Genomic DNA, 18,821 nt, shown 5'->3' with positions numbered 1-18,821 from the left:
TAGTGAACGTGTCTTCTTGATCTTTAATGTAAAAGACTGAATAGACACTTTAATACCACACCTTATGGTGTTCTTAACATTTGTTTGTATTTGAGAAATAAAATATGTATATTTTTTTTATAAATTTGCTTCCAAGCAATGGTTTTATTCATCACCATAAGTGAATATGGTTCTGGAATAGAACTCACCTAGATAAGGCAGCAATTACAATCACAAGCTTTGTGTTTCAAAGTGTTAAGGGTTGATCCCTTTAGTTCGAGGGTATGCTTGTGACTTATATCCCTCCATCTCAGGACAGAAGAAAACAACACACTGCACTGCCAAACCTTGAAATATTACCCTATATGAACCTGTAGATTCTCATGAGAATGAACTGCCTTGACTATTTACAATGATGGAGGGTATATTACAGCTGGTATGTCTTGAAGTAGAGAGTGAGAATGGTGATTTACCAGTGATGTCATCAGTGATGTATTCTGTGATATCATCAGTGTGCTATGCATGTCCATGATGTCATTTATGATGTCCAATGGGATGCAAGAATTCAGCTACCGCTTCATTTGGCATACTGTGAAAGAGTGCATGTAAAAGGCATGCGTAATACTTTCACGGATGCTTTTTACGCTACGCCATATATTCATCAGCTGGTATCACACATGGGAGGCATGGAGTGCAATCACTGTTTGCAGCAGCAACATCCCCCCACCCCAGCCAGACGGATCTGTATGTATTAACCCAGGCCTCGGATGCATCGGATGCCTCTGGAATCCCCCCGCCTCTTACACCTGCCAAGGTTCTCCAACTCCAGGCCTTGAGGGCCGGAACCCTGACGGGCTTTCAGGATATCCCTCATTAATATTCATGAGGAGAGGTTTGCATACATTTAGCATCATTGTATGCACATGTTTCTCATGAATATTAATGACAGGGATCTTGAAAACCTGACATGGATAGAGCCCTTGAGGCCTGGAGTTGTACAACCCTGTAAAACGCAGGAGGATTCCATAGGAATACACTGTAAATGCTGAGTGCCATGTGTGAAGTGCACAGGTAACAGGTCCCCTCTGTGCAAAGTACACTTTAGGGAGAAAGGAAGCTCCACTGTTGAGTGGAGAGGTTTTCCTGATACTAAATCCCTATGAATCTTTGTATCATAGTGTGTTCTGTTAATCATGAGGGCTTCCCACAAAGAAAAAAGGTGTGAGTATGAAGAGTATAGTTTGCCTTGTGGCTGTGGTGCCTTACCGGTGCACTGCACGGCAGAGTCTCGCCTCTCCTTCTTGCAGCTGCTGAACCCCCACCTTGTGTGCCGACAGTTGAACAGGGACGTCTCCAGCCCGGTGCAGCGCAGGTTGCTCAGCCACACGGGCACAGAGCCTTTTCCATACAGGACATTTTTAGTGTCCACTTTTGCAGCCGTTCCGCATCCCAGCTGCGCGCAGACCACATCTGCGTCCTTCTTGTCCCAGTGACTTCCGCACACCGTCCCCCAGCGGTTCTTGTGCTTCACCTCCAAGCGCCCCATGCAGGCGTCTCCGGAATTCACCAACCGGATCTCATCAGCGCCACCTGTGAGCAGAGGGGCAGAGGCAAGCAGAGGGTGAGGGCACACGCACAGCATGTGGGGCATTTAGGAATAGCCACGTGCATGGCTTATTTCAAACACAAAGGAGGTCATTGTACATGTTTAAGTTAATTGCACTGTGGGGATCACCTGCGTGCACACGCATCATGGTCCTTATGAAACACACAAGCAGGCACACTTCCCTTTTGAGACATTAATGCGACCCGCCACCAATATTGGTACTGACTTACTCTAATTTCTGTAAATCTTCTCAGAATTCTCTACAATTCTATGGTTATAGGGTTTCCAACAATCTGCCCGTTACAGCAGAAGTTGATTTAGGGTTGAGGAGTGACTTGAAACGAACACATTGAATATCTGCAGGGTTAGACTGGCCTATAGGGAACTCTGGAGATTTCCTGGTAGGCCTCTGCACCCTGGGCAGGGATGGACTGGCCTACAGGGAACTCTGGAGATTTCCCGGTGGGCCTCTGCAGCCTGGGCAGGGATGGACTGGCCTATAGGGAACTCTGGAGATTTCCCGGTGGGCCTCTGCACCCTGGGCAGGGATGGTCTGGCCTACAGGGAACTCTGGAGTTTCCCCTGTGGGCCTCTGCAGCCTGGGCCTCTTTTGTGTGGTAAACTACTTTATTTCCAAATGTTCTCATAGGAAAAGGGCTGGGGTTCCTGGACATGTGTAATATGGGGCCACTTTGAAAATGATTTCCAGGTCCTGTTTCGCCTCCCAGTCCACCCCTCGATAACTATAACACCACAAGTACAGCTTAGGGCATCATCTGCCCTTGTGATGGGCTCCAGATCAGGCCAATCGCTCACAGACTAGGAACTAGAATTACAGAGCACTTCAGATGTAGCAGGAATACAATTCCCACAGCTCCACCACCACAAGAGATCCAAGACGAAAAGAACTTACAATGGGCAGTAATTGCAGAGCTGACAAACGAGTGAGCAGAGGAGAAATGCACACATCACATATGACTTTCCATGCATGAATATCCTTACAAAGCCCAATGAGAAGACAATCTGATCAAATAGCACATATAAAGACATGTCTGCTAAGGACTAGACACCAGGACTCACTATCTACTCTGATCGCTGTGTATCGTTTATTGAACTCTCTCAACATTGGGCATAGGTCCTGTGTCCTCACCGGGCAGGGCTCCAGAGTGAGTCCTTTCCTCACCGGGTGGGGCTCCAGAGTGAGTCCTTTCTTGGCATGAGATGATCCTGTGTCCTCGCCGGGCGGGGCTCCAGAGTGAGACCTTTCTTGTCATGATATTATCCTGTGTACTCACCGGGGCGGGGTTCCAGAGTGAGTCCTTTCTTGGCATATTATCCTGTGTCCTCACCGGGCGGGGCTCCAGAGTGAGACCTTTCTTGGCATGATATTATCCTGTGTCCTCACCGGGCGGGGCTCCAGAGAGGGTCCTTTCTTGGCATGAGATGATCCTGTGTCCTCACCGGGCGGGGCACCAGAGTGAGTCCTTTCTTGTCATGATATTATCCTGTGTCCTCACCGGGCGGGGCTCCAGAGAGGGTCCTTTCTTGGCATGAGATGATCCTGTGTCCTCACCGGGCGGGGCTCCAGAGTGAGACCTTTCTTGTCATGATATTATCCTGTGTACTCACCGGGGCGGGGTTCCAGAGTGAGTCCTTTCTTGGCATATTATCCTGTGTCCTCACCGGGCGGGGCTCCAGAGTGAGACCTTTCTTGTCATGATATTATCCTGTGTACTCACCGGGGCGGGGCTCCAGAGAGGGTCCTTTCTTGGCATGAGATGATCCTGTGTCCTCACCGGGCGGTGCTCCAGAGTGAGACCTTTCTTGTCATGATATTATCCTGTGTACTCACCGGGGCGGGGTTCCAGAGTGAGTCCTTTCTTGGCATATTATCCTGTGTCCTCACCGGGCGGGGCTCCAGAGTGAGACCTTTCTTGTCATGATATTATCCTGTGTACTCACCGGGGCGGGGTTCCAGAGTGAGTCCTTTCTTGGCATATTATCCTGTGTCCTCACCGGGCGGGGCTCCAGAGTGAGACCTTTCTTGTCATGATATTATCCTGTGTCCTCACCGGGCGGGGCTCCAGAGTGAGTCCTTTCTTGTCATGATATTATCCTGTGTCCTCACCGGGGCAGGACTCCAGAGTGAGTCCTTTCTTGTCATGATATTATCCTGTATCCTCACTGGGGCGGTGCTCCAGAGTGAGTCATTTCTTGGCATGAGATTATCCTGTGTCCTCACTGGGCGGGGCTCCAGAGTGAGTCCTTTCCTGTCATGATATTATATCCAGTGTCCTCACCGGGCGGGGCTCCAGAGTGAGTCCTTTCCTGTCATGATATTATATCCAGTGTCCTCACCGGGCAGGGCTCCAGAGTGAGTCCTTTCCTGTCATGATATTATATCCAGTGTCCTCACCGGGCAGGGCTCCAGAGTGAGTCCTTTCCTGTCATGATATTATATCCAGTGTCCTCACCGGGCGGAGCTCCAGAGTGAGTCCTTTCCTGTCATGATATTATATCCAGTGTCCTCACCGGGCGGAGCTCCAGAGTGAGTCCTTTCCTGTCATGAAATTATATCCATTGTACTCACCGGGCGGGGCTCCAGAGTGAGTCCTTTCCTGTCATGATATTATATCCAGTGTCCTCACCGGGCGGGGCTCCAGAGTGAGTCCTTTCCTGTCTTGATATTATATCCTGTGTCCTCACCGGGCGGGGCTCCAGAGTGAGTCCTTTCTTGGCATGAGATTATCCTGTATCCTCACCGGGGCGGGGCTTCAGAGTGAGTCCTTTCTTGGCATGAGATTATCCTGTGTCCTCACCGAGCGGGGCTCCAGAGTGAGTCCTTTCTTGTCATGATATTATCCTGTGTCCTCACCAGGGCGGGGCTCCAGAGTGAGTCCTTTCTTGGCATATTATCCTGTGTCCCCACCGGGCGGGGCTCCAGAGTGAGTCCTTTCTTGGCATGATATTATCCTGTGTCCTCACCGGGTGGGGCTCCAGAGTGAGTCCTTTCTTGGCATGAGATTATCCTGTGTCCTCACCGGGCAGGGCTCCAGAGTGAGTCCTTTCCTGTCATGATATTATATCCAGTGTCCTCACCGGGCAGGGCTCCAGAGTGAGGCCTTTCCTGTCATGATATTATGCTTTGTCCTCACTGGGCGGGGCTCCAGAGTGAGTCCTTTCTTGTCATGATATTATCCTGTGTCCTCACCGGGCGGGGCTCCAGAGTGAGTCCTTTCTTGGCATGTTATCCTGTGTCCACACGGGCGGGGCTCCAGAGTGAGTCCTTTCTTGTCATGATATTATCCTGTGTACTCACCGGGGCGGGGTTCCAGAGTGAGTCCTTTCTTGGCATATTATCCTGTGTCCTCACCGGGCGGGGCTCCAGAGTGAGTCTTTTCTTGGCATGATATTATCCTGTGTCCTCACCGGGTGGGGCTCCAGAGTGAGTCCTTTCTTGGCATGAGATTATCCTGTGTCCTCACCGGGCAGGGCTCCAGAGTGAGTCCTTTCCTGTCATGATATTATATCCAGTGTCCTCACCGGGCAGGGCTCCAGAGTCCTTTCCTGTCATGATATTATGCTGTGTCCTCACCGGGCGGGGCTCCAGAGTGAGTCCTTTCTTGTCATGATATTATCCTGTGTCCTCACCGGGCGGGGCTCCAGAGTGAGTCCTTTCTTGTCATGATATTATCCTGTGTCCTCACCGGGCGGGGCTCCAGAGTGAGTCCTTTCTTGGCATATTATCCTGTGTCCACACCGGGCGGGGCTCCAGAGTGAGTCCTTTCTTGTCATGATATTATCCTGTGTACTCACCGGGGCGGGGTTCCAGAGTGAGTACTTTCTTGGCATATTATCCTGTGTCCTCACCGGGCGGGGCTCCAGAGTGAGTCCTTTCTTGGCATGATATTATCCTGTGTCCTCACCAGGCGGGGCTCCAGAGTGAGTCCTTTCTTGTCATGATATTATATCCAATGTCCTCACCGGGTGGGTCTCCAGAGTGAGTCCTTTCCTGTCATGATATTATATCCAGTGTCCTCACCGGGCAGGGCTCCAGAGTGAGTCCTTTCCTGTCATGATATTATATCCAGTGTCCTCATCGGGCAGGGCTCCAGAGTGAGTCCTTTCCTGTCATGATATTATATCCAGTGTCCTCACCGGGCGGAGCTCCAGAGTGAGTCCTTTCCTGTCATGATATTATATCCAGTGTCCTCACCGGGCGGGGCTCCAGAGTGAGTCCTTTCCTGTCATGAAATTATATCCATTGTCCTCACCGGGCGGGGCTCCAGAGTGAGTCCTTTCCTGTCATGATATTATATCCTGTGTCCTCACCGGGCGGGGCTCCAGAGTGAGTCCTTTCTTGGCATGAGATTATCCTGTATCCTCACCGGGGCGAGGCTTCAGAGTGAGTCCTTTCTTGGCATGAGATTATCCTGTGTCCTCACCGGGCGGGGCTCCAGAGTGAGTCCTTTCTTGTCATGATATTATCCTGTGTCCTCACCAGGGCGGGGCTCCAGAGTGAGTCCTTTCTTGGCATATTATCCTGTGTCCACACCGGGCGGGGCTCCAGAGTGAGTCCTTTCTTGGCATGATATTATCCTGTGTCCTCACCGGGTGGGGCTCCAGAGTGAGTCCTTTCTTGGCATGAGATTATCCTGTGTCCTCACCGGGCAGGGCTCCAGAGTGAGTCCTTTCCTGTCATGATATTATATCCAGTGTCCTCACCGGGCAGGGCTCCAGAGTGAGTCCTTTCCTGTCATGATATTATGCTGTGTCCTCACTGGGCGGGGCTCCAGAGGGAGTCCTTTCTTGTCATGATATTATCCTGTGTCCTCACCGGGCGGGGCTCCAGAGTGAGTCCTTTCTTGTCATGATATTATCCTGTGTCCTCACCGGGCGGGGCTCCAGAGTGAGTCCTTTCTTGGCATATTATCCTGTGTCCACACCGGGCGGGGCTCCAGAGTGAGTCCTTTCTTGTCATGATATTATCCTGTGTACTCACCGGGGCGGGGTTCCAGAGTGAGTCCTTTCTTGGCATATTATCCTGTGTCCTCACCGGGCGGGGCTCCAGAGTGAGTCTTTTCTTGGCATGATATTATCCTGTGTCCTCACCGGGTGGGGCTCCAGAGTGAGTCCTTTCTTGGCATGAGATTATCCTGTGTCCTCACCGGGCAGGGCTCCAGAGTGAGTCCTTTCCTGTCATGATATTATATCCAGTGTCCTCACCGGGCAGGGCTCCAGAGTCCTTTCCTGTCATGATATTATGCTGTGTCCTCACCGGGCGGGGCTCCAGAGTGAGTCCTTTCTTGTCATGATATTATCCTGTGTCCTCACCGGGCGGGGCTCCAGAGTGAGTCCTTTCTTGTCATGATATTATCCTGTGTCCTCACCGGGCGGGGCTCCAGAGTGAGTCCTTTCTTGGCATATTATCCTGTGTCCACACCGGGCGGGGCTCCAGAGTGAGTCCTTTCTTGTCATGATATTATCCTGTGTACTCACCGGGGCGGGGTTCCAGAGTGAGTCCTTTCTTGGCATATTATCCTGTGTCCTCACCGGGCGGGCTCCAGAGTGAGTCCTTTCTTGGCATGATATTATCCTGTGTCCTCACCAGGCGGGGCTCCAGAGTGAGTCCTTTCTTGTCATGATATTATATCCAATGTCCTCACCGGGTGGGTCTCCAGAGTGAGTCCTTTCTTGTCATGATATTATCCTGTGTCCTCACCGCGTGGGGCTCCAGGCTGCAGGCCAGGACCAGTGGCCACTGAGGCAGGCCGCAGGCCAGGACTAGTGGCCAATGAGACAGGCCGCAGGCCAGGACCAGTGACCACTGAGGCAGGCCGCAGGCCAGGACCAGTGGCCACTGAGCCGGGCCGCAGGCCAGGACTAGCGGCCACTGAGGCAGGCCGCAGGCCAGGACTGAGCCAGGCAGCAGGCCAGGACTATTGGCCACTGAAAACAAAGCATACAAATGAATAGGTCCAAAGACACTATGCTCATAACGAGAAACTCCCAAGGTTTTTTTTGACCTCTGCAATTTTTTTAAAGAAGGAATCACTCTTCAGTATTGTATCGTAGAGAAAAATCTCTCAATTTTTTATAATAGAGTTGTGTGAATCAGAACATAAATGCACAATTCCAAAAAACTCAGACATCAGAATGGTGAACCAAAAGAGAACAAACAGAAAAATATATGTTCACAACACACAGTACCAAAACATTTTTGGGACAATATCTAAATAGTGTGCATATAACAAACCCAACCTCTATGAGGGTTTGTCAAAATTCACAACAAGATAGTTTACAAATTCAGAACAAGATTTTTAAAACAACGTAAACAATTAGGAAGACACAAAACAATTTTTTGCTTGTGTGGACCTCTCACTGGAGGTATTCCTTCTTTAAAAAAATTGCAGAGGTAAAAAAAAACCTTGGGAGTTTCTCGTTATGAGCATAGTGTCTTTGGACCTATTCATTTGTATGCTTTGTTTTCTAGTTAACCCTCCTGGGTAGAATAGGTTCCATACCAGGAGCCCTAATTTTTGATTCTATTGGCCAATGAGCCAGGCCGCAGGCCAGGACTAGCGGCCACTGAGGCAGGCCGCAGGCCAGGACTAGCGGCCACTGAGGCAGGCCGCAGGCCAGGACTGAGCCAGCCGCAAGCCAGGACTAGTGGCCACTGAGCCAGGCCGCAGGCCAGGACTAGTGGCCACTGAGCCAGGCCGCAGGCCAGGACTAGTGGCCACTGAGGCAGGCCGCAGGCCAGCACCAGTGGCTATTCATGGTAGCTCGGTGGAGTGTGGGGCATGGGCAAAGCACATGCCTAAGGCAGTTCAAAGTGACTCGCATCAATATGTGCTACAAGGAATATATGTTGTAAAGGATCATTCTGAGTTTTTTATATGTTCTAAACAGGGATTGTTGAACTTCCATACATTGCTGTACCATCATGAAACATTTTCAGTTATTGAAAAAACCTGTAAATTCAGTGAAAACCCTTCGTTAAAGAGATGTTATGGTTAAGTTACCATAATTAAATACCTTTGAAATTCAGTGAAATTCTTTGCTTAAGAAATGTTACTGTTGCAGCGTGAACTCTAAACACCTGAGAAATTTGCCAGTTATGGTATGCTACACAAGCATAACTTGCACCCCGCCCTGCACCATGCATACTGGCAAACGGCATCCGTTATGACCTCGCTGATGACATCATATATGACATACATCATTTGTAAGTTTCCTGACAGAAGGTGCATACTTGGCCTGTGTTTAGGATATTGCAACCAAGAAAAGAAGGGTAACACATGGAGCTCTCATGATTTAGTCCATGCATCATAAAATGTACTTATTGAAACATAAACTATGTGATGAGGTTCTGTTGAGAAGATAGCGACCTTAGACTACATGTCTGCAGGCCAGGGCTACAGCATGGACCATAGAAGTAGAGTAGTCTTGATATGCTAGACTAAGTCAGTACAATTATTCGCTCAACCCTGCATATTGGTGAACTTGCAGTCAAGGGCTAAAGACAGTCACTCACTCATTCACTCACTCGCTCACTCACTCACTCACTCACTCACTCACTCACTCACTCACTCACTCACTCACTCACTCAGTCATTGTATTGATACTGGTGCATCACTCACTCACTCACTCACTCAATCATTGTATTGATACTGGTGTATCCTCACTCAAGCAGCACAATATTCTAAACAAGCGAGTTCCTGGATCTCCTCCTTCTTAGAAGGCAGAGCTATGAAAGTCTTCTCAAACATAGCAAATGTAGCACCCACGACCATTCATTGTGGAGTCCCACAGGGTTCTTGTACTGCGGCAACACTTTACAATCTCTTTACAAAGCCCCTTTTTGACAAGCTGGACGCACTTGGGATCGTATATACCAACGATACTCAAGTTCTCCTACCACTAACCAGCTCATACAACCAAGATGAGGCCGCACTTAGCCAAATCTATGCCACCATCCAGGCTTGGATGGCGGAACATGGTTTATGCCTCAAGGGAGATAAGACAGAGATTCTCATCCTTGGTCAAAAAATCACACTAACCAAATTAGACTGTCTTTACACCAACTTTAAAATTGACAACTCTATCATCCCTGTCCTCTCGTCCGTCAATTCACTAGGGGTTCACAATGATGCCACGATATCTATGGATAAGCAAATCAATGCCATACTCTCGGCTTCCGCCTTAAGCATAAAACTCATCAATGCCATTAAACCGTTCCTAACTAAGTCCAATTGCCTCTCAACAGCCAGAGCCACCATAGGTGCTAAGTTAGATTACTGCAACGCTCTCTTAGCAGGCACCTCCACAAAGGAATTAAACACACTGCAAATCACCCAAAACAACACACTAAGAGCAGCATTTAGCATCCCAAGAAGAGGACACATCTCTCGAGCCAGGCAGTCAGTCCACTGGCTCCCAGTCAAAGACTGCATTACTTTTAAAATCCTCACTCCAGCACTCAAATGCATCATATCTTCAGCACCTTCCAACCTGTCAGAAACACTTACCAGAAGCACCTCAGCAAGACTCATTAGAACAAGCTACACCAATCAACTCACTATCCCACACATCAACAGGGCCAAAGCAGGAGGGCTAGGCTTCCCCTACATCGCACCAATGCTCTGGAACTCACTCCCTAACGCTCTCCGCGCTGAAACCTCACTCTCTGCCTTTCGAAGAAATCTGAAAACATCAATCTTTAACTAACTCCCCCATACCTGCCACAGCACACCCTCTACTTCTCCCCTCTCTCTAAAGTTTATGTATTATCAAAAAAGTCAAAATGTATATATGCTGTCACTGTAACTAAGCTGGGCTCACCTTCTGTAACATGCGCCACGATGCCTAAGGGCTGCTGTGCGCTCTACAAATGTGAACAAATAAATAAATAAATTCACTCACTCAGTCGTTGTATTGATACTGGTGATCACTCATTCACTCACTCACTCAGTCATTGTATTGATACAAGTGCATCACTCATTCACTCACTCAATCATTGCATTGATACAGGTGCATCGCTCACTCAGTTATTGCATTGATACTGGTGCTTCACTCATTCACTCACTCAGTCATTGCATTGATACGTGTGCATCACTCATTCACTCAGTCATTGTATTGATACTGGTGCATCACTCATTCACTCACTCAATCATTGTATTGATACAGGTGCATCACTCATTCACTCACTCAGTTATTGCATTGATACTGGTGCTTCACTCATTCACTCACTCAGTCATTGCATTGATATGTGTGCATCACTCATTCACTCAGTCATTGTATTGATACTGGTGCATCACTCATTCACTCACTCAATCATTGTATTGATACTGGTGCATCACTCATTCACTCACTCACTCAGTCATTGTATTGATACAAGTGCATCACTCATTCACTCACTCAATCATTGCATTGATACAGGTGCATCGCTCACTCAGTTATTGCATTGATACTGGTTCTTCACTCATTCACTCACTCAGTCATTGCATTGATACGTGTGCATCACTCATTCACTCAGTCATTGTATTGATACTGGTGCATCACTCATTCACTCACTCAATCATTGTATTGATACAGGTGCATCACTCATTCACTCACTCAGTCATTGCATTGATACAGGTGCATCACTCATTCACTCACTTAGTCATTGCATTGATACGTGTGCATTACTCATTCACTCAGTCATTGTATTGATACTGGTGCATCACTCATTCACTCACTCAGTCATTGCATTGATACTGGTGCATCACTCATTCACTCACTCAGTCATTGTATTGATACTGGTGCATCACTCATTCACTCACTCTTTCATTGCATTGATACTGGTGCATCACTCATTCACTCACTCAGTCATTGTATTGATACTTGTGCATCACTCATTCACTCACTCAATCATTGTATTGATACAGGTGCATCACTCATTCACTCACTCACTCAGTCATTGCATTGATACAAGTGCATCACTCATTCACTTACTCAATCATTGCATCGATAATGGTGCATCACTCATTCACTCACTCATTGCATTGATACGTGTGCATCACTCATTCACTCAGTCATTGTATTGATACTGGTGCATCACTCATTCACTCACTCAGTCATTGCATTGATACTGGTGCATCACTCATTCACTCACTCAGTCATTGCATTGATACTGGTGCATCACTCATTCACTCACTCAATCATTGCATTGATACAGGTGCATCACTCATTCACTCTCTCAATAATTGCATTGATACAGGTGCATCGCTCACTCAATCATTGTATTGATACTGGTGCTTCACTCATTCACTCACTCAGTCATTGCATTGATACTGGTGCATCACTCATTCACTCACTCAGTCATTGCATTGATACTGGTGCATTGCTCATTCACTCAGTCATTGTATTGATACTGGTGCTTCACTCATTCACTCACTCAGTCATTGCATTGATACTGGTGCATCACTCATTCACTCACTTAGTCATTGCATTGATACGTGTGCATTACTCATTCACTCAGTCATTGTATTGATACTGGTGCTTCACTCATTCACTCACTCACTCATTGTATTGATACTGGTGCATCACTCATTCACTCACTCAGTCAGTGCATTGATACTGGTGCATCAGTCATTCACTCACTCAGTTATTGTATTGATACTGGTGCTTCACTCATTCACTCACTCAGTCATTGCATTGATACGTGTGCATCACTCATTCACTCACTCAGTCATTGCATTGATACGTGTGCATCACTCATTCACTCAGTCAGTTATTGCATTGATACTGGTGCTTCACTCATTCACTCACTCAGTCATTGCATTGATACGTGTGCATCACTCATTCACTCAGTCATTGTATTGATACTGGTGCATCACTCATTCACTCACTCAATCATTGTATTGATACTGGTGCATCACTCATTCACTCACTCACTCAGTCATTGTATTGATACAAGTGCATCACTCAATCATTGCATTGATACAGGTGCATCACTCACTCAGTTATTGCATTAATACTGGTTCTTCACTCATTCACTCACTCAGTCATTGCATTGATACGTGTGCATCACTCATTCACTCAGTCATTGCATTGGTACTGGTGTATCACTCATTCACTCACTCAATCATTGTATTGATACAGGTGCATCACTCATTCACTCATTCAGTCATTGCATTGATACAGGTGCATCGCTCACTCAGTCATTGCATTGATACTGGTGCATCACTCATTCACTCACTCAGTCATTGTACTGATACTGGTGCATCACTCATTCACTCTCTCAGTCATTGCATTGATACTGGTGCATCACTCATTCACTCACTCAGTCATTGTATTGATACTGGTGCAACACTCATTCACTCACTCAATCATTGTATTGATACAGGTGCATCACTCATTCACTCACTCAGTCATTGCATTGATACAGGTGCATCGCTCACTCAATCATTGTATCGATAATGGTGCATCACTCATTCACTCACTCATTGCATTGATACGTGTGCATCACTCATTCACTCAGTCATTGTATTGATACTGGTGCATCACTCATTCACTCACTCAATCATTGTATTGATACAGGTGCATCATTCATTCACTCACTCAGTCATTGCATTGATACTGGTGCATCACTCATTCACTCACTCAATCATTGCATTGATACAGGTGCATCGCTCACTCAATCATTGTATTGATACTGGTGCTTCACTCATTCACTCACTCAGTCATTGCATTGATACTGGTGCATCACTCATTCACTCACTCAGTCATTGCATTGATACTGGTGCTTCACTCATTCACTCACTCAGTCATTGCATTGATACTGGTGCATTGCTCATTCACTCAGTCATTGTATTGATACTGGTGCTTCACTCATTCACTCAGTCATTGTATTGATACTGGTGCTTCACTCATTCACTCACTCAGTCATTGCATTGATACTGGTGCATCACTCATTCACTCACTCAGTCATTGCATTCATACGTGTGCATCACTCATTCACTCAGTCATTGTATTGATACTGGTGCTTCACTCATTCACTCACTCAGTCATTGCATTGATACTGGTGCATCACGCATTCACTCACTTAGTCATTGCATTGATATGTGTGCATTACTCATTCACTCAGTCATTGTATTGATACTGGTGCTTCACTCATTCACTCACTCATTGTATTGATACTGGTGCATCACTCATTCACTCACTCAGTCATTGCATTGATACTGGTGCATCAGTCATTCACTCACTCAGTCATTGTATTGATACTGGTGCTTCACTCATTCACTCACTCAGTCATTGCATTGATACGTGTGCATCACTCATTCACTCACTCAGTCATTGCATTGACACGTGTGCATCACTCATTCACTCAGTCAGTTATTGCATTGATACTGGTGCTTCACTCATTCACTCACTCAGTCATTGCATTGATACGTGTGCATCACTCATTCACTCAGTCATTGTATTGATACTGGTGCATCACTCATTCACTCACTCAATCATTGTATTGATACTGGTGCATCACTCATTCACTCACTCACTCAGTCATTGTATTGATACAGGTGCATCACTCATTCACTCACTCAGTCATTGCATTGATACAGGTGCATCGCTCACTCAGTCATTGCATTGATACTGGTGCATCACTCATTCACTCACTCATTCATTGTATTGATACTGGTGCATCACTCATTCACTCTCTCAGTCATTGCATTGATACTGGTGCATCACTCATTCACTCACTCAGTCATTGTATTGATACTGGTGCATCACTCATTCACTCACTCAATCATTGTATTGATACAGGTGCATCACTCATTCACTCACTCAGTCATTGCATTGATACAGGTGCATCGCTCACTCAATCATTGTATCGATAATGGTGCATCACTCATTCACTCACTCATTGCATTGATACGTGTGCATCACTCATTCACTCAGTCATCGTATTGATACTGGTGCATCACTCATTCACTCACTCAATCATTGTACTGATACAGGTGCATCATTCATTCACTCACTCAGTCATTGCATTGATACTGGTGCATCACTCATTCACTCACTCAATCATTGCATTGATACAGGTGCATCGCTCACTCAATCATTGTATTGATACTGGTGCTTCACTCATTCACTCACTCAGTCATTGCATTGATACTGGTGCATCACTCATTCACTCACATAGTCATTGCATTGATACTGGTGCATTGCTCATTCACTCAGTCATTGTATTGATACTGGTGCTTCACTCACTCAGTCATTGCATTGATACTGGTGCATCACTGATTCACTCACTCAGTCATTGCATTGATACTGGTGCATCACTCATTCACTCACTCAGTCATTGTATTGATACTGGTGCATCACTCATTCACTCACTCAGTCATTGCATTGATACTGGTGCATCACTCATTCACTCACTCAGTCATTGCATTGATACTGGTGCATCACTCATTCACTCACTCAATCAGTGCATTGATACAGGTGCATCGCTCACTCAATCATTGTATTGATACTCGTGCTTCACTCATTCATTCACTCAGTCATTGCATTGATACTGGTGCATCACTCATTCACTCACTCAGTCATTGCATTGATACTGGTGCATCACTCATTTACCCACTCAATCATTCAATTGACACAGGTGCATCGCTCACTCAATCATTGTATTGATACTGGTGCTTCACTCATTCACTCACTCTGTCATTGCATTGATACATGTGCATCACTCATTCACTCACTCAGTCATTGTATTGATACGTGTGCATCACTCATTCACTCACTCAGTCATTGCATTGATACGTGTGCATCACTCATTCACTCACTCAGTCATTACATTGATACTGGTGCATCACTCATTCACTCACTCAGTCATTGCATTGATACTGGTGCATCACTCATTTACCCACTCAATCATTGCATTGACACAGGTGCATCGCTCACTCAATCATTGTATTGATACTGGTGCTTCACTCATTCACTCACTCTGTCATTGCATTGATACATGTGCATCACTCATTCACTCACTCAGTCATTGTATTGATACGTGTGCATCACTCATTCACTCACTCAGTCAGTGCATTGATACTGGTGCATCAGTCATTCACTCACTCAGTCATTGTATTGATACTGGTGCTTCACTCATTCACTCACTCAGTCATTGCATTGATACGTGTGCATCACTCATTCACTCACTCAGTCATTGCATTGATACGTGTGCATCACTCATTCACTCAGTCAGTTATTGCATTGATACTGGTGCTTCACTCATTCACTCACTCAGTCATTGCATTGATACGTGTGCATCACTCATTCACTCAGTCATTGTATTGATACTGGTGCATCACTCATTCACTCACTCAATCATTGTATTGATACTGGTGCATCACTCATTCACTCTCTCACTCAGTCATTGTATTGATACAAGTGCATCACTCAATCATTGCATTGATACAGGTGCATCACTCACTCAGTTATTGCATTAATACTGGTTCTTCACTCATTCACTCACTCAGTCATTGCATTGATACGTGTGCATCACTCATTCACTCAGTCATTGCATTGGTACTGGTGTATCACTCATTCACTCACTCAATCATTGTATTGATACAGGTGCATCACTCATTCACTCATTCAGTCATTGCATTGATACAGGTGCATCGCTCACTCAGTCATTGCATTGATACTGGTGCATCACTCATTCACTCACTCAGTCATTGTACTGATACTGGTGCATCACTCATTCACTCTCTCAGTCATTGCAATGATACTGGTGCATCACTCATTCACTCACTCAGTCATTGTATTGATACTGGTGCAACACTCATTCACTCACTCAATCATTGTATTGATACAGGTGCATCACTCATTCACTCACTCAGTCATTGCATTGATACAGGTGCATCGCTCACTCAATCATTGTATCGATAATGGTGCATCACTCATTCACTCACTCATTGCATTGATACGTGTGCATCACTCATTCACTCAGTCATTGTATTGATACTGGTGCATCACTCATTCACTCACTCAATCATTGTATTGATACAGGTGCATCATTCATTCACTCACTCAGTCATTGCATTGATACTGGTGCATCACTCATTCACTCACTCAATCATTGCATTGATACAGGTGCATCGCTCACTCAATCATTGTATTGATACTGGTGCTTCACTCATTCACTCACTCAGTCATTGCATTGATACTGGTGCATCACTCATTCACTCACTCAGTCATTGCATTGATACTGGTGCATTGCTCATTCACTCAGTCATTGTATTGATACTGGTGCTTCACTCATTCACTCACTCAGTCATTGCATTGATACTGGTGCATTGCTCATTCACTCAGTCATTGTATTGATACTGGTGCTTCACTCATTCACTCACTCAGTCATTGCATTGATACTGGTGCATCACTCATTCACTCACTCAGTCATTGCATTCATACGTGTGCATCACTCATTCACTCAGTCATTGTATTGATACTGGTGCTTCACTCATTCACTCACTCAGTCATTGCATTGATACTGGTGCATCACGCATTCACTCACTTAGTCATTGCATTGATACGTGTGCATTACTCATTCACTCAGTCATTGTATTGATACTGGTGCTTCACTCATTCACTCACTCATTGTATTGATACTGGTGCATCACTCATTCACTCACTCAGTCATTGCATTGATACTGGTGCATCAGTCATTCACTCACTCAGTCATTGTATTGATACTGGTGCTTCACTCATTCACTCACTCAGTCATTGCATTGATACGTGTGCATCACTCATTCACTCACTCAGTCATTGCATTGACACGTGTGCATCACTCATTCACTCAGTCAGTTATTGCATTGATACTGGTGCTTCACTCATTCACTCACTCAGTCATTGCATTGATACGTGTGCATCACTCATTCACTCAGTCATTGTATTGATACTGGTGCATCACTCATTCACTCACTCAATCATTGTATTGATACTGGTGCATCACTCATTCACTCACTCACTCAGTCATTGTATTGATACAGGTGCATCACTCATTCACTCACTCAGTCATTGCATTGATACAGGTGCATCGCTCACTCAGTCATTGCATTGATACTGGTGCATCACTCATTCACTCACTCATTCATTGTATTGATACTGGTGCATCACTCATTCACTCTCTCAGTCATTGCATTGATACTGGTGCATCACTCATTCACTCACTCAGTCATTGTATTGATACTGGTGCATCACTCATTCACTCACTCAATCATTGTATTGATACAGGTGCATCACTCATTCACTCACTCAGTCATTGCATTGATACAGGTGCATCGCTCACTCAATCATTGTATCGATAATGGTGCATCACTCATTCACTCACTCATTGCATTGATACGTGTGCATCACTCATTCACTCAGTCATCGTATTGATACTGGTGCATCACTCATTCACTCACTCAATCATTGTACTGATACAGGTGCATCATTCATTCACTCACTCAGTCATTGCATTGATACTGGTGCATCACTCATTCACTCACTCAATCATTGCATTGATACAGGTGCATCGCTCACTCAATCATTGTATTGATACTGGTGCTTCACTCATTCACTCACTCAGTCATTGCATTGATACTGGTGCATCACTCATTCACTCACTTAGTCATTGCATTGATACTGGTGCATTGCTCATTCACTCAGTCATTGTATTGATACTGGTGCTTCACTCATTCACTCACTCAGTCATTGCATTGATACTGGTGCATCACTCATTCACTCTCTCAATAATTGCATTGATACAGGTGCATTGCTCACTCAATCATTGTATTGATACTGGTGCTTCACTCATTCACTCACTCAGTCATTGCATTGATACTGGTGCATCACTGATTCACTCACTCAGTCATTGCATTGATACTGGTGCATCACTGATTCACTCACTCAGTCATTGCATTGATACTGGTGCATCACTCATTCACTCACTCAGTCATTGTATTGATACTGGTGCATCACTCATTCACTCACTCAGTCATTGCATTGATACTGGTGCATCACTCATTCACTCACTCAGTCATTGCATTGATACTGGTGCATCACTCATTCACTCACTCAATCAGTGCATTGATACAGGTGCATCGCTCACTCAATCATTGTATTGATACTCGTGCTTCACTCATTCATTCACTCAGTCATTGCATTGATACTGGTGCATCACTCATTCACTCACTCAGTCATTGCATTGATA

At 45.7% G+C, this 18,821-nt stretch overlaps 1 protein-coding gene across 1 annotated transcript in view; it reads right to left on the bottom strand.

The window, feature by feature from the left end:
* The window catches only part of LOC138498172 (E3 ubiquitin-protein ligase TRIM69-like), a 171,806-nt gene that overhangs the window by 80,197 nt on the left and 72,788 nt on the right, over positions 1–18,821 (bottom strand). The window contains exon 3 of the mRNA XM_069622057.1: positions 1,246–1,569. Coding sequence (XP_069478158.1) covers positions 1,246–1,569 — 324 coding nt within the window. The remainder of the gene's footprint in view (positions 1–1,245; positions 1,570–18,821) is intronic.

The sequence above is a fragment of the Ambystoma mexicanum genome, chromosome 5q, assembly GCF_040938575.1.
Source record: "Ambystoma mexicanum isolate Mex_15411 chromosome 5q, UKY_AmexF1_1, whole genome shotgun sequence".
Classification (NCBI taxonomy): Eukaryota; Metazoa; Chordata; class Amphibia; order Caudata; family Ambystomatidae; genus Ambystoma; species Ambystoma mexicanum.
This window is presented reverse-complemented; position numbering and strand designations above follow the sequence as displayed.